This window comes from Herpailurus yagouaroundi, unplaced genomic scaffold (genome assembly GCF_014898765.1).
Source record: "Herpailurus yagouaroundi ecotype Mexico unplaced genomic scaffold, PumYag 28, whole genome shotgun sequence".
NCBI lineage: Eukaryota > Metazoa > Chordata > Mammalia > Carnivora > Felidae > Herpailurus > Herpailurus yagouaroundi.
Genome location: NW_024412376.1, coordinates 147,216,559 through 147,242,905, shown reverse-complemented (window position 1 = coordinate 147,242,905; position 26,347 = coordinate 147,216,559). Strand labels below are relative to the sequence as shown.

The following is a 26,347-nucleotide window of genomic DNA, read 5'->3' as shown; positions in this document are numbered from 1 at the left end:
ACCTTTTTTCCCCTTAGTTTTCATTGTACTTTGTGTAGAACAGTTTATTAAGAATTAGGTGACCTATCACTTTCTTTTAAGGAATGTAAATTAAAGAAGTAAATAATCCTTTTTAAAGTCTTTCTATATAAATATATATTATAAAAACATCCCACAGTCTACTGTTATAGTAGATATATGCAAATGTCCACCATACCTTGGAGAGGTATGAATGTTGAGCAGTAGTGGACCAAAAATGGGAAGATTTTAGATAATGGGTTTCTCACACTAGACCACAAGATAGAGTAAGTCTTTACAGATATTCATGGCATTTGTTGGAAGACTCCTCAGGCAGTACGCCAGAGCACTCCCAAAATGTCCTAATCACCGTTCTTCTTTGCCTTCTTTTGAATGTTGCTTTAAATGTACTTGCTATGTGTTATGCACTGAGCTAGGAATTGAGGATAATGAATAAGCTGGATAGCCTTTGCTTTCCCGGAGCTCACATCTCTGAGGCACACACGGTTTAAGAAGGCAATTAGAGCACAATTATAGTATAGTATAGTATGGATAGTACATAGTCCAAGAGGTGCTGTGATGGGCCAGACAAATGGGGTAGGCACTTAACTCAGGTCGGGGATGTCATGATGGCTTACCGAAGGAAGCAATATTCAGATTGAAATCAAAAGCTAAGGTAGAGTAAGTCAGGGGAAGGAGTAGAGAAGAAAGGTGCTTTAGAAGGGAGCAACGGGCTCAGAGATTCAGAATTGGGAAAGTGTGGCACATTGGAGGAACAAAGTTCATGGCTGGGTGGTACAGGGCGAGGGACATGGTAAAGGACGATTCTAGATACGTGGGTAGGGATGTGCTGCTTCTTCAAGGCTTTTTAGGCAGGATCCTAAGAGCATTTGGGTGTCATTTTAGAATTTCAAGCAGAGTGGTGACATGATCGTGTCTGCGTTTTATATTCACTAAGCAATGTACTGGTTGTCCAGTATGTGCCAGGCGTTATGCTAGACACTGGAAATAGAGTCATTGGTGAATAAGGAAGACATTGCTTGTGGCTATACAGCCAGGCAAATTGGCTAATAGGCTGAAAATAGTGTGAAAGCAGGGGAGACTGCTTAAGAACCTGTTGGCTGAATACAGGCAGGAGATGTTGGTTGTCTAAAACAGTGTCAGTGGGATGAAAAAGGATGAGAAGGATTTAGAGGGATTTCAGGGACAGGAAGAGAGAAGAGTCAAGAGTGATGCCCAAGTTTCCGCGCTTTGTTCTTACCTGTCAACCTTCATCTCTGCATATAACTAAATGTGAGCTGCACAATGACAGAATTTTAGCCTATTTGTTTACTATTTTTATTACCATAAACACTTAGTAGGTTCTTATTAAATACTTCTGAATGAATAAAAATCTAACTTTATTTTGGTTTTATATTAATGATTTTGGGGTTGCCACCTTTTGTTCCCTGTTTTTAATTAAATGTCTTTGTTCATTAAATAACTTAAGATTATAAGTAAACACTCTCAAGTTTCAGTCCTAAATTAAGTTTTATTAAATTTGGAAATAACTATCATTAATGTGAAAGAATTTAAATTTTTTTTTATGTTTTATTAATTTTTTGGAGAGAGGGAGAGAGAGCATAAGCAGGGGAAGGGCAGATACAGAGGGAGACCCAGAATCTGAAGCAGGCTCCAGGCTCTGAGCTGTCAGTGCAGAGCCCGACACAGGGTTTGAACTCACGATCCATGATATCATGGCCTGAGCCAAAGTCGGATGCTTAACCGACTGAGCCACCCAGGTGCCCCATAACGTGAAAGAATTTTAAAACAATTTAGTTCTAAACTACGTCCCTTTACAAATGATATATCAAACAGTATGAAGTATATAGTTTTTTTTTTTTAATTCAAGTTAGTTACCATATACTGTAGTCTTGGCTTATCTTGCATATAAAAAGAAATATTGAGGTATATGAAGATCGTAATTTTTTTTCATTTGTGAGTGGGGAAAGGTAATTTATTTAGGTACACAGAGTACAGATTTTAGTAGAAAAAACAGTTAGCTGGAAATAATTAGTTAATACAACTGTTTTCTAGGTTGGGTAGACCAAGTTGCTTTTTCTATTCCAGAAATGTTTCTTACGGGCATTTGAACATTTTACACTTAGGTCTTGGGATAGGTGCAGTTGAGCTTGGTATATCATAAACACTTTACATGTCGATGTCCCACTTTGAATGAGGTACTTCTTGAAAATTCAGTGTATGGTTCTTGATTATTGGAACATGGTTGCTTTGCTGTAGGTACAAGTGTTACGACTAATTTCAATAGGAGTTACATGTTGTTGTGAAAAAGACTGGAATCTCTAAGCAAATGTTGAACTGTTGTGTTTTCCTATTGCCCTGTCTCTCTGTGATTTCATGTCACCGTGTGTCCATCATTTTATTTCAACCACTCTGGCTTTTTCTGATTTTTAAACACTCCAAGTGTTCCTAACTCAGGATCTTGTGCTTGCTGCCTTCCTGCCTGGAATATCCTTCCCCCACATCTTTGCCCGGTTGGCTCCTTCTTCTCAGTTAGGTCTTAGTTCAAGTATTGGCTCCCCTAGACACCTTCCTTATCCTTCCAGATCACTTCTATCTCATTACCCTGCTCGCATCTTCTCATGGCACTCATTACTCTCTGATATTATTCTATTAATTTGTCCCTTTTTATAATTATTGATTGCCTTTACTAGATGTTAAGTATATGAGAACAGGGGATATTGTCTCAATTACCATCATATCCTTAGTACCTAAAATGGCTCAAATATTGTTGAGTCAACAAATGTTTTCTTAATAAAACCAGTACATTTGGAATACGAAGGTAAAGTTACTTAGAAAACAGAAAGAATCCATGAGACATTAACATTTTTAAATTTTATTAAATTTGTATCTATTAAAACATGACTCTTATGGAAGATAGCACTTATATTATTTCAACTGTGTTAAAAATATCTAGCGATATGGAAAAGGAAATTGGGAGAAACGAAAAGATATGTTGTGAGTTCACAGATTTTTTTTGAACCTTAAAAAATCCCTCTAAATGTTACAATATTTATGTGCTAAAAATAAGAGTTCTGGTAATTTTTACATGAGCATTTACTAAGCTAAGTAATTTTAAAATTCCCCCAATTTATGAATTCAGATTATTGTGCAATTCAACTTTTAACGAGCAATTAAATTGCTAATCTGAAGCTACCACGCTAGTAGGATAAGACTTAAAGTTTTATTATGTTGTTATACCTTCTGAAAACACACAGGTTTGCTAACAGATATTCTGTTTCACATATGACGTGGACTACAGAGGTGAGTAATTTCTAATGAAAAGAATTAATTACTTATCCAGATAACGTATAATATTTAGCTGCCTCTTTTTGTCCCTAGGTTTCCTTTACCTAGCCATCCTGCTGCACCTCCTGAACATCTCAAGGAACCTTTGGTATACATGAGGAAAGCACAGGTTGGCTATTGTTCATTTTTCACTTTATTTTGCCATGCCAAGTTACATAATGCAGAGTGAAAAGTGCTTGTTGGTATCAGGAGTGTATGTCATTCATTACATGGAAGCCTGGGTAAGAACCCTCCAGCACAGTGTTTGCATGCTCTTCCTTTTTACTTTCAGTGACCGAGGATCACACCTGTTTAGCTGCGTAATCCTGAAAATGTGTAGAAGAAGGAAAAAATCATGTACCGTACTGGCCTGAAATTTTCAACGTGATAAAAGTATTATGTGGCAATTTATTCCTGATGCTCTGAGATATTAAAAGAATGAGATGGGAATGAACTGACTCACTCTTCCCTTAAAATTTTGGCCGTGGAAGCCAGCGATACTGATACTGTATTTGAAATATGTTTGTCCTCACAGCAGGCTGCTACATGCTCTGTTCTGTCACAGAACTCAAATGAACCTGCTATCTAAAGTAGGCTGAAACAACTACAGTTCACTTTAAAAAATGAAGTAAAATGAAGTAAACAGAAAAGCTGTAAAGGACTGTTTAAATAGGAGGTTGGTAAGTCCTGTCACATGCCCCTGACGCTCGACTGTCCGCCTCAGCACGGCCTGGTGCACCTGCCTCTACGAGGCTTCCTTGCGGTACCGGGTATGACTCTGTCGCTGCTGCCGCCGAGGGGCTTAATGGACACCACAGAGTTGACCTCTCTCAATCACGGTGTCAGAAATTATCATGGAAAATTTCAAATATACCCCAAAGAACTCCCATAAACCCATCACCCAGCTCCAGCAATTATCATCGTGGCTCCTTCTGCTACTCCTGAGAAATATCCTGCTGCTTTGAGTTACCACATTCCAAGCAGTGCATGTTAGGCAGCTTTTTATTATTCCACCATTTTTATTTTCACTTTAAAAACCTTCAAAATTAGATGGTGAAAGGAAGCAATGTAAACAAAAATCATAGAGATATTTGAGGAAATATGCCATATATTTCTATCTCTAGGTAGTGCATTTAGGTCTAGCAATCAGTATTATCAATATGTCTTAACACATAATCATTAAAATGATTCATGTATGAAAGAATTGTTTGATCTTTTGTTGTAAAGACGTAAACTCAAAAAAAAAATAAAAGGGTTGGGTCTAAATATTTTTTTGGTGAAGTTTGAAAATTTCTCAAAGGTGTAGAGAAAGTATCAGTTCTAGCATATTAGGTATAGGAAACATAACACTAAAGTTGTTTACCCATCATGACTGGAAAGAGGTAGGGAAATAATAGGTCGATGTTTCAAGCCTACCGCTGGTTGCTGAGAACACATGTGAACGGTAAGTGTATGTGTTGTATATGTACATGTATATACACACATGCCTACTACTCTCTTTTTTTTTTCCATACTTACCCACTAACTCGGGTTGACGCACTATAGTCCAACGGCCAAATCTGCCCTGCCACCTGTCTTTATACAGCTGGCAAGCTAAGAATATTCTTTTACATTTTCACCTGGCTGAAAAACCAGAGGAATAATGACATCTGTGGCCCATGAAAATGATAGGAATTAATAAAATACGTCGTATTGGAAGCCTTGTTCCTTCGTTTACTTATTGTCAGCGGGTGCTTTCGCACTACAATGTCGAGAGTTTAGTAGTTGCATAGAGACCTTATGACTTGCAAAGTCTAAAATATTTACTGTTTGCCCTTTTACAGAAAAGTTTCTCAATCCCTGCACTACATTATTCCTTCTTTAAGAGCAGGGACTGTGTTTTTTTATCCGCAACGTCTAGCCCAATGCATAGCCCATGGAACGCTCAAGAAGTGTTTGTTGAAATAATTGATTCTTTAACTGTGGCCACGCTAAATACCTCCTCTGCAGGTTAGTATCCGCCTACCTGTCCCCTTGTGTTTGTTCCTGTCTCCTTGAGTCATCTAGTTCTTAAGCTCCCTGATCTTTTGGCAGTTCTCTCCTTTTTGCACGAAGGCTACTTAGTCTGGATGGCGTAACTACCATCCCATCAGTGTTCTCCCTTGCACCTCGCAATCTCTTGCCCCGTTAGACTTCTGTTCTGCCTGCCACTCCAATCCTTAGCCTAAGGCTACCTCTGCCATCTACTGTCTTTTCCCAAACTGTGGCATACTTGGGAGGAAACTCACATGAGTTTTATGTTTACCGTGAATTCAGTCTAAATCCATTCATCTTTCAGTGGATTCATTTTGCTGCCTGTCAATCCTTTTACGATTCGTCATTCATTATCTGCTTTCCAGTGAGGTTTTCCCAGAGTTTTCCATGCTTGTGTAGCCCCTGATTCTACCTCCCTCTCACTCATTTTTAACACACGCCACTTATTTCATTAAGAACATTCAGATCATCACATTCAGGTTTCCACAGCTTCTCTCTTTGCTGCCACATCTTTTTTGCCTCCAATCCTCTATGATCAACTATCTACTGTACGTGTCTTCTGTGAAATCAAACTCAACATGTTTAAAACTGAGTCTATGGCATTATTCCTAAAATGAGCATCTCGTCCTGACCTTCCTATTTCAGTTAGTTTCATCATTACTTATAGTAATTTAGACTTGAAATATCTTTGCTATTTTCCGTATCCAAATAGTCACTAAGTTCTAGAAATTATTTCTTCCCGTGGTCTTACAGCTTTCTCTTCCTTTTTATTATTAAGGCCATTACCATAGTGATCACAGTGGTGATGAAGAGGAGGATGGCTATCTTTTATTGAGTGCTAACTTTGTTTCAGACGTTAATTCACATCCTTGTCTTATACTGACACCTCCTGATTTTCAACTTATCTCTTTCCCCATCTTCATATGTACTCTTAACACAATTAACTTTAGCTACAAGCAGATGAAACCTTATAATACATGCCACTGCCTTTTCACAAATCTTCAGTGACTACCAATTGCCCAACAAGTTCCTACCCCAAAGCGCAACATTTAGGAATTTTTAGTTTGTCCCTAACTTTCCCTTTCACTTTATCAATCTCTGCCCTCCTATAACTGTCCTTTGTGCCCTTCCAGGGGAATCATTTTGAGTTTCCCTCTTGCATCTTTTAGAAAAGAAAAGAAAACTTTTCTTATTTTGTTTTCTTGTCCTGGAAAGCTCTTTCTGCCTGCTTAGCATTAGGAAAATCCATCTATTTTGTGAGGGTCAGCTCAGATGACATCTCTTCTCTGCTATAGTTATCAGCCCTGTTGAAAAGGCTCTCTCCCTCTTTTGGAAGCACACTGTCTTTTAGCATGCTGTCGTTTTATGGTTCTTATTACAAATCGCACTCTGTGATAGCAATTTCTGTACACATCTTTTTTACTTTAGTTATAAGCCTCTTGAAAGCAGTACCAATTTTAAAACATTTTTGTAGACCCATTATATCTAGCATACTGACCTTTATGTAGTAAGAACTCAGAAAGTTTGTGTCAGATTAATAGTAAAGGCACTTGCCATCTCTTCTAGCAATTATTGTGATATTCAATTAAAAGATATTTACTTAGGGGAGCCTGGGTGGCGCAGTTGGTTAAGCGTCCGACTTCAGCCAGGTCACGATCTCGCAGTCCGTGAGTTCGAGCCCCGCGTCAGGCTCTGGGCTGATGGCTCAGAGCCTGGAGCCTGTTTCCGATTCTGTGTCTCCCTCTCTCTCTGCCTCTCTCTCTCCCCCATTCATGCTCTGTCTCTCTCTGTCCCAAAAATAAATAAATGTTGAAAAAAAAATTTTTAAATAAAAAAAAAAAAGATATTTACTTAACAGAAGACCATGGGGGAGGGGAAGGGGAAAAAAAAAAAGGTTAGAGAGGGAGGGAGCCAAACTATAAGAGACTCTTAAAAACTGAGAACAAACTGAGGGTTGATGGGGGGTGGGAGGGAGGGGAGGGTGGGTGATGGGTATTGAGGAGGGCACCTGTTGGGATGAGCACTGGATGTTGTATGGAAACCAATTTGACAATAAGTTTCATATTAAAAAAAAGATATTTACTGAATGCCTGCTAGAAGACAGTCTACCATGTGATCTGGAGATTCAGAAATAAATTAGATAAAGATTCCACCTATGGGTAACTCATGGTTTAATCACTGAAAGTGCTGTATGCTATGGGGGAGATGGCTAAGACGTTCTGTAGAAGCACTAGAGAAGACCTGGACATAGGGGATTCTTTATTAAGTAGTTCTTTGCTCTTTACAATCAAAAGAACTTAAAATAAAATTCAGTGAGTGTTTCCTTCTGCTTTTATTCAGTAAAGCAGGTTGGCAGAAAATATTTTGGAACTAGAGCCAGGAAAAAAATGTGATTTCCCCCCCCCATTAAAGTTTCATGAGTTATTTGAACTTCACTTAGCTCTCGATTGTGTCTTCAGAGTTGGGATGTAAATCAACTCTCTGCAGTTTTTGGCAGGCTAGATTGGTGTTCAATTTTCTGGGCTGATGAGGGAAACAGGCTTCTTACACCGCATCAGCATTTCCCAGAGTATTTTCTGCTGAATACTAGCTCTGAGAGATGCTCTACAAAAAAGGGTTCCATGGACAAATAAGTTTGGAAATTGAGGCCCACACTGCCTTCCTCTTGGTGAATTACTGTTTGTTTGTTTGTTTGTTTGTTTGAAAATTCGTGTCATATATTTTTATTTTTTATTGAGGCGTAGTTGACACACAGCACACTTTCAGGTGTACCACATGGTGATTTGGCAACTGTATACATTATGCCACGTGCACCACAAGGGAGCTGCCATCATCCAGGGCTATTACGGTACCATTGACTGTGTTCCCCACGCTGTACTTTTCATTCCTAGAATCACAGTTTACGATTTTTTTTTTTACAAGGGTTTTAGATGTACAGAAGGATTGAGAATATATTATAGAGTTCCCATAGATTCCATACCTAGTCTCCCCTCTTATTAACATCTTAAGTTAGTGTGCTACGTTTGTTACAATTAGTGAACCACTATCAGTACGTTATTATTCGCTAAAGTTCATACTTTATTTCCTTAGTTTTAACCTGATGTCCTTTTTCTGTTCCAGGATCCCAACCAGGACACTACATTACATTTGGTTGTCATATCTCCTTAGGCTCCTCTTGGCTATGACAGTTTCTCAGACTTCCCTTGTTTTTGATGACCTTGACAGTTTTGAAAAGTACTAGTCAGGTATTTTGTAGATTATCCCTCTGTTGGAATTCGTCTAATGTTGGTCTCATAATTAGACTGGGGCTGTGGGTTTTTGGGAGGAAGACCACAGACAGAAAGTGCCATTTATACTCATTGCATCATATCAGCATATATACTTTCCACATGGTTTACCACTGTTGATGTTGACCTTGATTGCCTGGCTTAGGTAGTGTTTGTGAGGTTGCCCCACTGTAGAGTCACTCTTCACCCCCGACACTCTTGTGTGCTCTACTCTTTGGAAAGAAGTCACTATTTATGGTTCACACATAAGGAGAGACAGTTATATTCCACCTCCCTGAGCTGGGAATCTCTACAGAAATTATTTGGAGTGTTTCTGCATGGAAGAGTTCTCCCTCTCTTCCATGCAGAAAGAGAACTGGGGAGTTATTTATAATAAATTTGTTTGTTTGTTTATTTATTTATTTATTTATTTATTTATATCACTATGTTATTTATTTATGTCACTATGAACTTGTGGGTGTTTATTTTAGTCTTTGCATTTTAATTTAATGCTTCCTTAATTTTGTTGCATACAATTTATTTTGGGATGCTAAGGCTCAGGGATGTTCTGCAGTAAAGAAACTGTTTAATTTTATTTAATCCAGTGTTGTTCAAATTTATGTGACCACAGAACCCTATTTCCATGTAAAATAATTTGGGAATTCTTTTGCCACACCTTTTAGAGAAAGGAATATTTGAAGAAACTGATACACAATGGGTGATTAAATTATGATTTTTTTTTTTTTACAAAATAATACTAGTGAGCACACAGAGCTCTAATTATGTGCCAGGTACCATTCTAGTGCTTTACAACTATTTACTCATTTAATATTCATGACAAGCCTATAAGGTATGTTACTCTTATGATCTTACATAGGTCCAATTTCACAAAACTAGTAGGTGGAAAAGTTGGGATTTCAACCTGGATAGTCTGGCTCTAGAATCTGTACTACCTGATGATATTCAGCGTATTTCTCTATCCAGTCCAGAAATGCTCAAACTCAAGATGTGCTATTGATTGAATTTACCCAGTTCTCTGTCAATCTAGGAACCTAAACAAAAAAGAGAATTTTGTTGGTTTTATGTGACTTCAATTCTCATCCTCTTCCTAATTAGTCTTTCTGCCTTCTGTATTGTCACTCCATTTCTTAAAACTTCCCAGACTTTTAGGATACAACCGCAACTCCTTATTTTTGTTTACAAGACTGTCAACGATCTTGCTTCTTTTTACCATTCGAGTCTTACCTCTCGCCTCTTCACACTGTTCCTCACCATCCTGCCAGTCCCCTGCCCGCTTCCACACACATCTGCCTTCTCTCTTTAATCATACTTGACCTCCTTCAGTTGTTCCTCCAGGAGAACTGTTGCACATGCCATTGCTTCTGTGTAAAACTGCCTCCCCACAAATCTCACGTATTTCTGGCACATTCATAGGTGTCAGGTGACATGATCCTTTCTTTAGGAAGGCTTTCTACGCCTGAGATCTCAGATTCCCAGGTACTTTTTCTGTGTCTCTATTCCTCCATACAGGAGGCACTCTATACTTCCTACCATAGTACTTGGGTTGTCTGATTATCATCTAGATTCTGCAGTCTCTGGGAAGCAGGATCAGGGTCTCTCTTTTCACTACTGTATCCTCAACATCTGGCATAGTGCCTGCCTCATGGCAGATGCTCAGTAGATATATATTTTTTAATGATGAATGAATTGAATACAAAAAATAGAAAATGTTCCCTCTTAAAAATATGTACACCCCGGGGCGCCTGGGTGGCGCAGTCGGTTAAGCGTCCGACTTCACCCAGGTCACGATCTCGCGGTCCGTGAGTTCGAGCCCCGCGTCGGGCTCTGGGCTGATGGCTCAGAGCCTGGAGCCTGTTTCTGATTCTGTGTCTCCCTCTCTCTCTGCCCCTCGCCCGTTCATGCTCTGTCTTTCTCTGTCCCAAAAATAAATAAATGTTGAAAAAAAAAATATGTACACCCCTTTCCTACTAATTCCACTTCTAACATCTAGGATCTTATCTAAAGGGAAGAATCAGGGAAACACAGAAATTTATGTTCGTGATGATATTAAAAAATTTAAAGGAATCTAAATAACAATAGGGTTTGCATATACAGCAGGGTATCTCCAAAAGACAATGTTCTACAGGCATCAACAATGTTATTTTTAAAAGAATATAATGAAATAGGAAAGTATATGATATTATCTTAAGTGGATAAAGCAAAATATAAAACAATATAATTCCACTAATTAAATATCTCAATCGTACACATACATGCATAGAAAAAAATGAAAGAAGAGAACAAAATATTAATAGTAGTTATTTTTGGCTGATGAAAATTTATGGATGCTTATTTATTATTCTATTCTTTACATATTGCTTTTTTTTTCAAATTATCTTGAATAAATGTGTTACTTTTATAATCAGAGAATTACTAAAATCTTCTTCCATTAGAAAGCTGGGTTATAACTATTTTGCTTTATTTTTTCAGAGTGAAGGAAATAATTTTTTAATTTTATAATTTCATAGTTTTTTACATGCTACATTAGATGGCTTTTAAAGACTTCTTATTTACGTTCATTGTTATAAAAAAGTAGCAAGGCAATCAGTAATACCCAGTTAGAGATTTCAATACAGTTTTGATTCTTGTGTAAATTTTTTGCCTCTCATGGTTTAGAAATTAATTTATTTATAAAACTCTTGAAGTCCTTTGACTTAATACCATAGATTCCAATTATTAGGGAAACTGATTTGAAGGCAACAGTAATTTCATTTGGAGAGGATATGGGTTTGGGTAAAAGGTAATGTCTTCCTATTAAACATTTTAAATGTAAAAGGGCATTCATTTTCCTTTTAAATAACATTTTAAAGCTTTATTTTGTGAGTCTTTGGGTAGAAACCATTATTTTCTTTGTATCTTGTATTAGTGCACTGTCATTTCTCAATAATTCATTTGCCACTTTTACTTCTTTTTCTGTGTGTGCTGAAGATATGTTGACATTTTTATTTAAATAATAGCACAGGAATAACTGTGATTTTTTTGAGCACTTTTTTTTGAGACTTAGGGAGTATTTAGTCACCTCTACAGACAGAGCCTGCGAAAAGTTTAGTATCTATAAAACTGGAGTTGAAGTGGACCCTTCAGGTTTATCTCATTCAACCTCTGGAGTTCATTTCCTTTTGCTTGAGTACTTCTGAAGACAAGGAACTCACAATTTCACTAACTTAAGTCATTTTGGTTAAGCCTTTTTACTTGTTGGAAAGTCTGTTTCTTGTATTAAGCGATCATAGGCTCCTTATAACATTTACTCACCGATCATAGTCCTGTGCTTGACACGTAGAAAGCACTCAGTACATGTCAGTTAGTGAGGCAGCGAGTAAACGAATGAATGAATACCCTGAAAGAAAAGATTCAAGTTCTGCAGGGAACCCACAGGGTGACCCAGCTTGCGAGCAGCCACTTGCTTCACTTTGGATTTCCCCTCATTGTCAGGAAATTCTATTCCCGTTTCTGATATCTATAGAAACGACTTCTCTGACTACTTGGGATTTCTATGGAGATAACTTCTCTGACCATCTGACTGAAGTTCTTGCAAGGGGTACCTTGGAAAAGCCCTGCTATCCTTGTCATTGTGTCATCAATATGGAACGGGGAATGGGGAAGACGTAGCGAACCACTGGAGTTACTTTTCCTTCAATGTTTTTAGACTTTTAAAGGAAGTGGTATGTGCTCCATTAACAGCTAGAAGTTTTGACACACTCAGCTTCCTGTTTCCTTGCTTATTCTTTTAAGTTCTTTCTATACGTGTGGCATATGGGCTGATAATAGCCCTCGTGAACTTTTTGAACCTATCTCATGTTACTTGTGTATCTGTCTTCTCTTCCCCACCCCCACCACAAAAGTGATGTGGTTCTTAGGGACAGGGATGCCGTTTGATTCATTTTTACTGACATGTGTTTAATAGGTGCTCGGTAAATGTTGAATCAATATCTTTTCACTAGTTGAATTTTCAGGTATAACACCTCATGTCCCCCTGTTCTAGCCCCAAAAGTCCAGTTTTTCTGAATTTAATATTCTTTTCCTCTTTTCTCAATTTTTAGTCATTCTCTTCTCTTCTGGATGATTTCTAAGTTCCTGCTTCAATTATAGAGCACATAGAAATGATAATTGAATAAAGATCTGCTCAATATTGCTTCAATTCTTAACACTCTTTTTCATTCTACTTTTATGTGTTCTTTTTGAAAGTTTCCTCATTCATGATACATATCTCACAGGATTAATAAAGCAATGTATGTAAATTTTGTAGCTCTTTTCCAAACTCTTTCAGAATGCTTTCTAACGTCTGATCTCTTTTCTGTGTAACTTTTTTTTGGTAACTATTTTCTCTTTATATTACATCTCTAGTTACATCTAATTGAATTACATTCAATTTCAAGTTGGTGAATTGAAATATTTGGTAGCCTGGGATATCCATTTAGGAGAACTATGATTAATCATTTAAAAATTGTACTTTATAGAAAATACCTGAATGAGATGTTTTTACCAAAATAAATATTTTTAAATGTTTATTTTTGAGAGAGACAGAGTGAGCGAGCAGGGGAGAGGCAGAGAAAGAGGGAGAGAGAGAGAATTCGAAGCAGGCTCCAGACTGTCAGCATGAAGCCCGACATGGGGCTGGAACCCACAGAGTGTGAGATCATGACCTGAGCCAAAATGAAGTTGAATGCTTAACTGACTAAGCCACCCAGGAACCCCAACTTTTTATTTTTATTTCCAAGAATTATTGTCTTTTAATCAGTTCAAGAGCCCTTTTTATGTGTGGTTGAAAAATGAGAGTATTTGGAATCATAATTCAATAGTAGCAATTTGGTTCTTTATATATAAGGTAAATTATACAAATCCAGGGATTGGATTTTTAGTCTTCATGCAGATTTTATTTTTATATAATGATTGAATTAAAATTGCTTTTATTTTTTTTTAAATAAGCTTTCTTATACCTCCTTCCACCACAGTCTGGAGTGGGGGAAGCAAGTGACAGAAGGCTTATTAGAGAAAATAGTATTTCAACCTGAGACTTGAAAGTTCAGTAAGATTTATTCAGATAAATTGAGGATAAGGATGTTGGAGGTAGAAGTAGGTTATGTTGCTATAATTAATGTTTGATCGTGAATAAGTTTCTCAAATGTGTTTTAAGTCGTGCATCTAAGAGAAATACTCACAGTAAAAAAAAAAGAAAGAAAGAAAGAAAGAAAGAAAGAAAGAAAGAAAAGAAAAGAAGCCAGTAAATGGGGTTAGTTTTGTGAGTATTTAATAGAATTTATGAAGAGTATTCTTTTATTCCTAAAAATCTATTTCTATATATTTAGTAGACTAAGGCTTATACACTTCACACAGCTCTGTATTTCTCATATAGATGAATGCTTTTTTGTTCATTCATTGCTTAGGCCATCGTATCAAAAATTTTTTAAATGCTTTCAGTATTACTTAGAGTAGAAATCTGTGTAATCATCTAGCATCTATCATGTGCTAGACAAAGTGTGACTATGTGCTGTGATGGGTGAAGAAAGGGGCCGAGAGAGACTATAAGCACAGGCACCTGATACCATCTGGGGTGAGCGACCAGGAACAGAAGGCTTAATAGAGGTGAAGGTCTGAAAGGTGAATAAGGTGTATTCAGATAAAGTAGGAGTAAGTATGTTGGGGTTGGGAGTAGAGCATGGAGAGTATATTCCGGGTACAGAGGGTAATGTATTTAAATATGTGTGTTAAAGAGGGAACTATGAACGATGAAAGCTATAGTAAAGCTATCAATTATTGAATGATTATTATCATTATTAGGTCACTGTTCCAAGCACTTTACATCTTTAATCTTTATAACAACCACAGAAAGGAGCTATTATTATTATTATTCTACTTGTGTTGACTGGATGGGATGTAACTGTACATTATCAATAATGTAATATATAGTTCTCTTCTTTTCTCCTCTCTTGGTCTAAGTTTTGGAGCTTAGGTATTATTTTATTTTGCTTTCAGTGAGTTAGAAGTAGCCTAAAGGCATATTTTAGTTAAAAGACCAAAAAATATTGGCATTTTACCTTGGTGTTAAAAAGAAGGATTTACTAAAATATGGTATATGTGGATAATCAATTCATGACTGACTATTAAAAAGAACTCCTTTTTTCAAGTTTACAAGAGATCTAGGGGATAGATCTTACTGTGAAAAACCAGTAAGACAAATCCATATCATGACACATTCTAAAAGGTAACTGGTCTGGAGTCCTCAAAAAAGTCAATATCCTGAAAAAGAAAAGGACAAAGAGACTCTAGATTCAGCTACATGGAAAGAGACATAACAACCAAATGTAATGTGATGCATACATTTTCAATGGATTCTGGATTTTAAAAAACTATAAAAGATATTTTGGGGACAACTGGAAAAGTTTGAATGTGGGCTGAATAGTATGTGATATGAAATATTATTGCTAATTTTCTTAGGTGTGATAGTGGTATTGTGTTGATGTAGGAGAAGGTTCTTATTAGAACATTCATGCTGAAGTATTTAGGACTGAAATGTCATGTTAGGAAAAATTACAGTATAATAATTTCTATAAAGTTTTATTTTCACTAGGTTATTAATGGGATTTCTGAGTATCAAACGTTTACAAAATACTTAAATGTAATTTACCTTTTTATTATCTGCTATTTTTTCTTAAAATGTTTATCACCCTATGACTTGCTGATTGCTTCCTCTTCTCCTTTTTTTTTTTTTGATCTGTCCTCATTTCCATCTTCCTCTAGAAAGTCAGTTCCGTGAGAACTGAGACTTTCTGTTCATGGCTTAATTCACAGCACCAAGGGTAGTATCTGGCACATAGTAGGCAGTAATTAACATTTGTTGAGTGAACTAATGAATGAAGATAACCAATCTCAACCAAACTTACCATTTCTATATAACTCATAATATCTTTCATTTGTTAAAAATTCGTTTTGGTATTGTTAACCAGAAACAATAATGAGTTGTTCTCTATATTTCAGGGAAGTTGGGAAAAAAGAATTTTGAAGAGTTTAAATAGTATGTGCACTGAACTGAGTATCCCATTGGCACGAAAGGTACTTTTATTTTTATTTTTTTTTTCAAAAGGTACTTTTAATATTTAAATATTTTATTGTGAATCGAGTGCTAGAAGTACCACGAAGTTGTAATTGTTAGGCAGATTTATCTCTCTTTAAACAGTATATCAGTTTGTTTTGAAACAAAAATCTGTAAAAGGACAATTACGTGGATGTACTGTATATAGATTTCTATTATATAGGCTGTAGTACTTTTTGTAATGAACATATCTTGAGAATAAATAAAAATACAATATATAATCTACTTATAGATTATTTAGAGATTTGGCTGTAAAGGTTATACATGTTATAAATGCACTTGAAAATTTTTAATTACCTTTGGTCTCCTTATTTTTGGCTAATCAGCACAATAGCCATATGTTTTGAATACGAGATGGAGTTTAGGCATGTTATCCTCTTATAATAGCCAATATGGTACCATCTTTCAGTGTTAACATAGGGAATGGAAGGATGATTGGTCATCTCTCTGCAGAACTATTTAGTTCTAGTAGTAGTATCATTAGATCTAAAAGATCAAATTCTCAACATTTGTCTGTCACTGTGGGCTTTGAGGGGGAAGATAAAAAGGGAGAGAAAAGCCACTCGAGGAATGCTCTGGATTCTTTTTGGCTGCTCACGAGTAGGAGAGAAGAAGTTTCTCTTCGCTTTATTTTCCCTACCTGCTATTTATTCCTTGCTAGTAGACAGGATATAGTGGATGAACTTTAGATAATCTCCAAGGACAAGTCATGGAAGGCACCAGAAGGATGGTATTTTAAAAAAGGATAAATTTCTGTGGAAAACTGCCTAAGTATGTAGTATTGTGTAATATACTGTCTTTCATGTAGGAAGATGATGCTACTGACCCACAGTCATACTCTCTTGGCCAGTCCCCCTTGCGATGCATTTCTGAGGTTGCTGGATGGGGTAAGAGATGTAGTATGTGGCTAAGGAGCAGTTTTTCTTTATGAAATTTACTGGCCTATAGAGATCATTTCTCTTCTTTTCTTGGACTCTTTAGCACCATATTCTAACTGAGCCATTGAGACTAGATATAATATCATAGTTAAATAACAAAAGTTTAAGAATAATTCCAAAAAAAGTTCACCATGTGCGGTGAAGTGATTTTTTTCTTATGTTATGGTAGCTTATTCAACCTTTTAGATAAGTTATTCTTATTTTTCAGCTGCATTGCTAAGCTTCACAAAATGAAACCAATTTTAAAATTACCTTTTTTAGAGGCCAGTTGGAGAACAGAAAGAACTTCTCAATAAATGGAATGAAATGGGAACTGATGAACCAGGTATATGAGCAACCTTTTTCAAAATCTGGTAGTAGGAAAGATTGCCTTCTTAATTGTGGATCCAAAGCAACAATATTAGCAATTCTTTTGGAAAGATAGCCATTTTCCTTCCCCACTAATTACTGTCATCTACTTTGTTTGCTTAAACTTCTACCGTGCAGTTTAAAAATCCCTATCTTTGGGGGCACCTGGGTGGCTCAGTTGGTTAAGCGTCCAACTCTTGATTTTGGCTCAGGTCATAATCTCACAGTTCGTGAGTTCAAGAGCCGCATCAGGCTCTGTGCTGACAGCATGGAGCCTGCTTGGGATTCTCTCTCTCTCTCTCTCTCTCTCTCTCTCTCTCAAATAAACATTTAAAAAAATTTTTTTTAATTCCTAACTTTCACCAGTGTTTTATAATATTTTGAGAATATTTAAGTCAATTATCCTTTTTAAAACAGCATTTGAAAACATTTTTATAAAAGAATAGATTAAATCATTCAATGGATTTCTTAGATTCGTAATTAAGGTAAATATTTTTCAAGCTTTAATAACATTGAGATGTTAAAAATAGGTTAAGTGGTAAAAAGTTTTGAGACTTCTAAAATGTTTTTAAGAATTTATTTTGGCTCATTTTAATGGTTAAAATAGAGTCAATTTTATAAACATATAATGGGTGACAGCTATGTCTCATTTACTGTGATCAATAGATGCATAGAATTGTATTGGTAGACATGTACATAATCCCTCAACACTCCTCTTTAAAAATAAGCATGGGGAACCAGGCAAGAAATAAGTACTGTAATAGAGAAAGCAGTGTGTTATAGAAATTCAAAAGGGAGAACAGTTTAATACAACTAGAGGAATTCACTAAGAGTGTATTATTTGTATTCTAGGTACTTTGAGAATTCTCATATAGAACTTTGTTATACTGACATTGTGTTTTCAATTCAGTTATAAATTTATTATAAATTTATGAGGGTAGACACTTAATTTCTTCTAGAATAGGTCATTTAAGCCGTCAAGGGAAGAGATTGCCCTTTCATTTTTGTGTTCCCAGTACTTAACACAATGTATGACAAATTATTGATACTCCGCAAATGTCTGAATTAATACAGCTCCACGGCCACATGTGAAAGAATCATTAACGTTGTTATTAATAAGGATTCTTATATTAACTGAAATGTTGTTCCAATCTATCTTAATTCCAGATTTAAGCCTTTTCAGACCTGTTTATGCACCCAAGGATTTTCTGGAGGTAGGTTGTATTGGATCAATATAGGTATATTAATGGGAATAAAGTGGAAGAAATGATATGAGGATGTCTCCAGGCAGAGGAATCACCAAGGACAAAGCCCTAGAACCGTAGAATGACATGATCAGATTTGTGCTTGAAAATTGCTTTTGGAAAATACACTGGAATGTGGAAAGATTAGAGGCAAGTAAATCAATTAGGAAGATTTTGATTAAAAAATACTAACTGTAAATCAGGTAGCTTGTAAATCAGGTAGCTTGCTGCCTAGCACCTATAGATGCTCAGTGAATCTTTTCCCTTTTTAGTCCTTCCCTGTTCTAGTAGTTTAGACAAGACACGAAAAAGGTCTGAACTAAAGAACAGTGTTGGAACTGGATAGAATTCAACAGATTTGCAAGGGATTTTTAGGAGGGTTTGGGAACTGATTAGATGTGGGGAGTATGAGAAAAAGAAAAGATAGGGGCGCCTGGGTGGCTCAGTCGGTTAAGCGTCCGACTTCGGCTCAGGTCATGATCTCTCAGTCTGTGAGTTCGAGCCCCGCGTCAGGCTCTGTGCTGACCGCTCAGAGCCTGGAGCCTGTTTCAGATTCTGTGTCTCCCTCTCTCTGACCCTCCCCCGTTCATGCTCTGTCTCTCTCTGTCTCAAAAATAAATAAAAGGTTAAAAAAAATTAAAAAAAAAAAAGATAATGAAGATCTTTAAGTGTCTAGATTGGGTAACTGGGCAGAGAGGTACTACGTCCTTGGGATAGAGAATGCAGGAGAAGGAACAGGTCTGTTAATAAAGATGATGAGCTTAATTAAGTTTGAGAAACCATATCGAAAATAAAGTAGGTTAGAGCTCACTAATTATTTTAACGGACTTACCTTTGATTCCGCTCTTTCTCTTGTACCTTACACGTAATCAGCAAATCCTGCCACTTTACCTTCAACATGTATCCGGAATTCAACTACTCCTACCTCCATCCTCCTAAGGTCTTCCTGCTCTACCCTTGCCCACCTAGAATTTGTTCTCAGTGCAGTTTCCAGAGGAAGCCATTTCAGTACCATTCCAAATAAGCCATCTCTGGTATCCGGCAGCTTCCCATCTCATTCTACTTAGAAGCCAAAGTCATGACAGTGGTGCGAAACATGCTATTTGATCTGATACCCCATTAGTTCTCTGAGTTCATCTCCTATTACTTTCCCCTGATTTGTTATACTCCATTTACTTTAGCCTCCATGCTTCCCCCTGGCTTCCTGCCATCTGAGGGCCTCCGCTCCTCTTCTCTGCTTACAGTGCTTTTTCCCCAGATACTTGTCTGCACGTTCCTTCACTCCTTATGTCTTTGTTTAAATGTCACTTTCTCAACAAAGCCTTCCTCTGCGGCTCCCTGCTTGGAACTCCTTTTAGCCTTTTCCTACTTTGTTTTTCTTTATAGCATTTATCATTATATAACATATTATTTTTCTGTTTTCCTTATTGCCTGCCTTCTCCTATTAAAAGTAAGATTCACGGGGCGCCTGGGTGGCTCAGTTGGTTAAGCATCCAACTTCGGCTCAGGTCATGATCTCGCGCTCTGTGAGTTCAGCCCCGCGTTGGGCTCTGCTGACAGCTCAGAGCCTGGAGCCTGCTTCAGATTCTGTGTCTCCCTCTCTGTCTGGCCCTCCCCCATTCATGCTCTGTCTCTCTCTGTCTCAAAAATAAATAAACGTTAAAAAAAAAAAAGTAAGATTCACAAGGGCAGGAGCTTCTCATTCTGTTTTGTGCACTGTTGCAACAGTTACAGAGTCCGATAATTGAAGACTCCACAAGACTTCACAGGATGCAGCCACAGAAGGCATTCTTTCAGCAAGAGAAAGAAAGCACATGCAAATACGAAGAGATCCAAACTTCTAGGCTCAGCTCCCAGGGCTCTTTCTCAGTTGCAGAGGATGAGCTTTGTCTTTGGAGTAGGAACCGCTAAGAGACAAGTGAGATACACTGGTCTTGGGAGTCAAGGCGCAAGGAAGGTTTCCCAGGGGTTTTTATATCCCCACTGGTAAATCAGGAGAAGCTAGCAATCTGTGCATTTTCAATAAGCAATGTGAAACTGATATGGACTGCCTCCCTGGGACATTAAGTAGCACATTATAAATGACTAGTTCGTGTATTTCATCCCATCTTGGCCAAGGGTCACCACCAGACATCCAGGTGTCTCTGGAGATAAGCATGGAGCTACCACAAACCAGCTGCAGGTTAATTGCTCTATCTCCAACAGATAGAACGGTGCTTAGCACATAGCTGCTCAACAAATAGGCGCTGAATGAACGAGTAAATGAATGAATGAGTTTTTCACATTTTACTTTTATTTCTTTTCTGAACTGTTGTCTTTGAAACTAGTTTGCCAGCATAAAATATACAGTTGATGCTTGAACAACACGAGGGCTCTGACCCCCTGCATGGTCAAAAATCCACATATAACTTTTGACTCCCCCCAAACTTAAGTAGCTAAGTACTACTGTTGACTGGAAGTCTTACTGATAACACAGCCAACACATATTTTGTATGTCAATATGCATTATATACTGTATTCTTACAATAAGTGTGCTAGAGAAAAGAAAATATTAAGAAAGGCATAAGGAAAAGAAAATACATTTACAGTACTGTACTGTTAAAAGTCTGCATTTGAGTTGAAGTTCAAACTTGTGTTGTTCAAGAGTCAACTGTCTTCTTTTAATTCTAAAGAGAAGTTAGTTTGGTCAGAAACTGCCTTTATGGTGATGGCATTATTTCTCTTAGCTTGTTAAAGATTTCTCCCAAACTCTTCCCTTTTCTAGCACTTCAGGGCTGAAATTTCATGTAATTTTTGTATGACTATCTTTAACTGTTCTCTCCTTAATGGTCATAACGTTCTGTTTCTTTCGGGACTGTTGATGAATTGATCCTTTTATTATTTATGCTGAAATTCTTCTTTAACTAAAGAACATTTTCTATAATCATATCTGTATAGCTTCTGCATTTCTAATATGTTCTCTTTTCTATTACCCATGTGTCCATAGTTTCCCTTTCCTATCCTACGTGTGTGAGGTTTCTGTGCAGTATGATACACGATTTATGTTATTAGGCTAAAATTGCATTGTTCCCTATTAGTCTGCATTTAGCGCTGTTGACTCTTTGCTATATTTGTATTATTTTTTTTTTTTAACAAATACTATTGACATTTTTAGCCTTAATTTAGTGCTTGCAGTTTTGGGAAACTGTTTTGGCATTTTAGCACATTCCATTTTATCAGTGATTAGTTATCAGCTCATTAATTCCTTCCTCAGATGTGATAGTGTTTCTGTCACCATAATCTCCTTTGCTGTATTCTTTTTATTTTTTTAAGTCTATTTTAAAAAATTCAATTAATTAACACACAGTATAATATTAGTTTCAGGTGTGTAAAATAGAGAGCAGCACTTCCATACAGCACTCAGTGCTTATAACAAGTGCACTCCTTAACCCCATCACCTACCTATTTACGTCATGCCCCCACCCGCCTCCCCTCTGGTAACCATCAGTTTGTTCTCTGTAGTTAAGAGTCTGTTTCTTGACTTGCCTCTCTCTTCTTCTTTCCCTTTGCTCCTTTGTTTTGTTTCCCAAATTCCACAGACGAGTGAAATCACATGGTATTTGTGTTTCTTTGACTGACTTACTTCGCTTAACATAATACTCTCTAGCTCTGTGCATGCCATTGTACTGGATGCTTGATTTTTTTTTTCTCAAGAGTTCCAATTTAAAAATATTTTTTATTATAATTATTCTTTCCCCGAAATGTATGTTATTGTTAGAAAAACAAGAAAATATGCATAAGGAGAAAACTTTTAAAAAATTACCTTTAATGCTGTCACATAGCAAAAACCATTACGTTACTACACATTTTTTAACTTCATATATTGTGAATATTTTTTCATGTTATTATATATATTACCTGTGTTAATAGAGGCAAATTACATTATATTTTATTATATGAATTAACCACAATTCATTTAAGTAACTCCCTCTAATGGAATGTTTAAGTTGTTTCACATTTTTCTGTAATAAATAGTACTTCATTAACATTCTTTCTGCACTGTCTTTGCAAACATCTTAATTATTTGTACTTATAGAATTATTTGTACTTAATTGTACTTATAGAAGTGCAATTCCTACATAAAGGATATGTAAATATCTAAGACTTTTTTGACCTGCCTAATTTTAAAAAGTATATAAATTGTTAGTTTGGCTTCTGAATTTTTTTTTCCTTGTGGGTTTGATTTAGAGGCGATACTCTGCAATATTATTCTACTATTTTTCTAAAAATCTTGTCAATATCTGTTTTTTCAAAGGGCTAGAATTGATTCTGAAATTTTTTCTGGCAAATATTACAATCAAGCAATTTTGATCTTTCTGTCACCTTCCCTGGTTAAATATTCAAGCAGCTTTGATTTTTTATTACCATCAAAATGTTTTTCATTCTAACTAAATTCTTTTAGACTTTTATATGGTAGATCATCAGAATATTAAATTTAAGGCATGTTTATGATATTTTAACATTTCAATATAATTTTATAGTTTTTTAGAATGTAATTAAAGTACATACATAGCCCCAAATAGTTTTTAATTTTGTGGTGATACACCAAGAATATCACTGCCAATTTTATAGGTGTAAACATCCTATAAAGAAACTAACCAATTCTGTTGGATTTGTTTTTAAAGGTGTTAATTAATCTTCGCAACCCAAATTATGAAAATGGTGATTCTCTTAGTTTCAGGACTCATTTGGGTTTAATCCAAGTTCCTCTGAAAGTAAAAGACATCCCTGAATTGGTAAGTATCAGCATTTCAAAATATTGCATATTTTAGAAGACAACCATTAGAGAAACATTTTAGTGCTGCAAATATCTAAAACAATAGGGCTGTCTGCTCATTAAATAATGAAGTGAAAACTTCTTTTTTATTGTAAATATGTTATATAGAGAGTGAGTTACTTTGCTAGTAGGACTAAAGATGAGTTTTCATGCACTTATAAATGCTTTTGCTTTTTCCTCATTTTAATCAAAAACAAAGATTTATAAGACAGCTTGTTGGGATTTAGGTACATGATATATGACAATAAAATTGATTGAGGGTCGCCTGGGTGGCTCAGTCAGTTAGGTGTCTGAGTCTTGATTTTGGCTCAGGTCATGATCTCATGGTTCATGAGTTTGAGTCCCACATTGGGCTCCGTGCTGCTTGCACAAAGCCTGCTTAGGATTCTCTCTCTCTCTCTCTCTCTCTCTCTCTCTCTCTCTCTCTCTCAAAAATAAACTATTAAACTTAAAAAAAACTGATTGAAATAAGTTGTGAATTTTATTAAGAATATTTAAAGAATGTACATTGTATTTAATTCAACCAACCTGTATTAAGCTTATCAAAATGAGGCACTGAAGGAGATAAAGGGAAAGGAAGATGAGTTAGAGACGGTCTTTGCTCTGGAAACTGTCACATTTTGGTGAGGAAGTTAGTTTTAAAATAGAGCAATTATAGAAAGGTGGGGAGAATTCCTGAATGGAGCTAAGAAATTATCACTCCTGGGGCACCTGGGTGGCTCAGTTGAGCATCTGATTCTTGATTTCAGCTCAGGTCTTGATCTCATGGTTTGTGAGATTGAGGCCCCCTCCCTGTCCCAGCCCAAGCTCTGCACGGACAGTGTGGATCCTACTTGGGATTCTGTCTCTGACTCTCTCTGCCCCTTGCCCCCTCGTGTGTGTGTGTGTGTGTGTGTGTGTGTGTGTGTGTGTGTGTGTTCATGTTCTCTCTTTCTCTCTCTGTCTCAAAATAAATAAACATTAAAAGAAAGAAATACGAAATTCTCACTCCTTCTTTTGTTAATCACCCAAAACAATAAGGAGCACAGAAATTTAAATACCGCCTTTGGTGAAACTAGCAAACAATGTGTAGCTCTGTTAGCGTGTCAGGTTGGAGAACTGGGGGGAGAGTGGTACGTGGCTTAAACATGGAGGAGGGTCAAGCCCTACTGCGTCTCTCTAAGAGGTAGGAGGTGCGGGTGAGAGGCATGTCAATAATCACTCAGCTGTACATCTTCCTTGTTTTGTTTTGCTTTATTATGCTGGAGTTGGATCTTACAGACATTTTTCTTTCACTAACTGGCTTGATGTTAGGCTTTATCAATAGAGGGTTCTGGAGGGACACCACAAGACTGTAACCAGAGAAAGGAGCTTCCCTTGTGGTCCCTGTGTTCAGAAGCCAGCAGATCAGCATGCAGAAGCCAGCTCCAGACTGTACCCTCTGACGAGTTTCTTCACCAACCTCCCACCCCTGCACGCATTTCCTGGGGCAGCCATTTTCTTTCCTTGAAAGACTGAATCTCATGGAATCTAAAACAGAAAACAAACCAACAAAAACCAGAAATAAACTCACAGATACAGAGAACAAACTGGTGGTTGACAGAGTGGAGGGGGATGAGGGGGTGGGCAAAATAGGTGAAAGGGATTAAGAGGTACAGACTTCTGGTTACAAAATAAATAAGTCACAGGGCTGAAAAGTACAGCATAGAGAATACAGTCAGTAATAGTGTAATGACTTTGTATGGTTACAGATGGCAACTACAACTTATGGTGAGCATTTCATAAAAAAAAAAAAGTCTAAATCTCTGTCTTGAGGACAAGGAGAACCCTTTCCTGAGTTGTTGGTTCCCTTTTCATCAGTCTAGAAGTCATAGTTACTTTCTGCATCATCTAATTTAATTCTATTTTTCCCTGTTCACATTTCTGGGATGATTTCTATTTTCCGGCTGGATACTGACTGATACAAGAAGCAAGATGATTTTCTCCATAGAACTTTGGAAAGCCTCAAGAACACCACATGATATAGAAAGCCTTGGTGAGCCACAGGGTTGAAAATGAGACTGTGTGAAAGTCTATATCAGGAGAGAGTAGACCCCCATACTCCTACCAGCTTGCATATTCAGGTGACTTCTCCTTCCCCACGGGAGACCAGAGACAGGTTCTTTAGAGAAAAAGAATCATAAAGGCTAAGAATTTAGCCACTTCAGATTTATTTTTTTTTTTTTCAAAGTTTATTTATTTTTGGGACAGAGAGAGACAGAGCATGAACGGGGGAGGGGCAGAGAGAGAGGGAGACACAGAATCGGAAACAGGCTCCAGGCTCTGAGCCATCAGCCCAGAGCCCGACGCGGGGCTCGAACTCACGGACCTTGAGATCGTGACCTGGCTGAAGTCGGACGCTTAACCGACTGCGCCACCCAGGCGCCCAAGCCACTTCAGATTTAGAGCAGTACAAGAATGAGGCACTGTTTTGAAAACAGAGGAATTAAGTGAGAGTTGACCAAATGGCGGGCTAATATCCTCATCCCCTACCTCCATCACTATGCCTGCAATTCTCTCCCCCCTTGCATCTTATGCCCAATCCTTGCAGACATAGCTTCCAGTCAGTTGTTTATTGCCTCGTTCCTAAATATGACCTACCAGCCCAGGATCTGCAGATATTTGAAATTTTCCAACTTGAAAGGCAGACACCAAAACTAAAAAAAAAAAATGTTTTAAAGCCAGTTTAGGGAATGAGTACTTATCATGAGCTTTAATAATGGTTTCAGGTTTGAATTTATGTTCACACTCACAGGATACAATAGGTCATAACCTGGCGTCAGATTCACTTAGATTTGTAGAATAATACAGGGCAGAAAACAGCATGTCAGTATGTCAGGTAGCTTTTCTCCAGGAGTCCTTACAGCCAACCCTATGCTGCCTCCAGCCCCCACAAGGAAGGCAGGCAATTGTAAGTGACGAAGTTGCCTAGGTACAACAAAGGGACGTCTTACACAGGATAGGAACTGTTTCTTGTAATGCACGTGGACATAGCATCCAGGGCCTCTCGAGACACCACAGCAGGCAGCTAAGGCCTGTGTTTTCCAATAGATTTTTATAGTCCACTCAAAGTCTTCTGTTTCAGATGTAATTTATCATCAAGGGTCATATTTTTTTCAGAAATTGCATTGCTTAGTAATGTAGCTGGCATTCCTAGCCACAATTCGTGTGTGTGTGTGTGTGTGTGTGTGTGTGTGTGTGTGTGTGTG

The 26,347-nt window shown here is 37.1% G+C and overlaps 1 protein-coding gene and 1 long non-coding RNA gene across 4 annotated transcripts in view; one reads left to right on the top strand and one right to left on the bottom strand.

Moving 5' to 3' along the window:
• TBC1D19 (TBC1 domain family member 19) overlaps window positions 1-26,347 on the top strand; it is a 145,250-nt gene that overhangs the window by 29,085 nt on the left and 89,818 nt on the right. For all 3 annotated transcript variants that reach the window (XM_040486269.1, XM_040486288.1, XM_040486280.1), the window contains 5 exons: window positions 3,400-3,475; window positions 15,660-15,734; window positions 16,974-17,037; window positions 18,228-18,274; window positions 22,969-23,079. In XM_040486269.1, the coding sequence (XP_040342203.1) occupies window positions 3,400-3,475; window positions 15,660-15,734; window positions 16,974-17,037; window positions 18,228-18,274; window positions 22,969-23,079 (373 nt within the window). The remainder of the gene's footprint in view (window positions 1-3,399; window positions 3,476-15,659; window positions 15,735-16,973; window positions 17,038-18,227; window positions 18,275-22,968; window positions 23,080-26,347) is intronic.
• On the bottom strand, window positions 3,488-12,047 carry LOC121037188 (uncharacterized). The gene is made up of 3 exons (XR_005793635.1): window positions 11,937-12,047; window positions 9,578-9,676; window positions 3,488-3,671 (listed from the first exon to the last, which is right to left on the bottom strand). It is a non-coding gene; the product is annotated as an uncharacterized LOC121037188 (long non-coding RNA).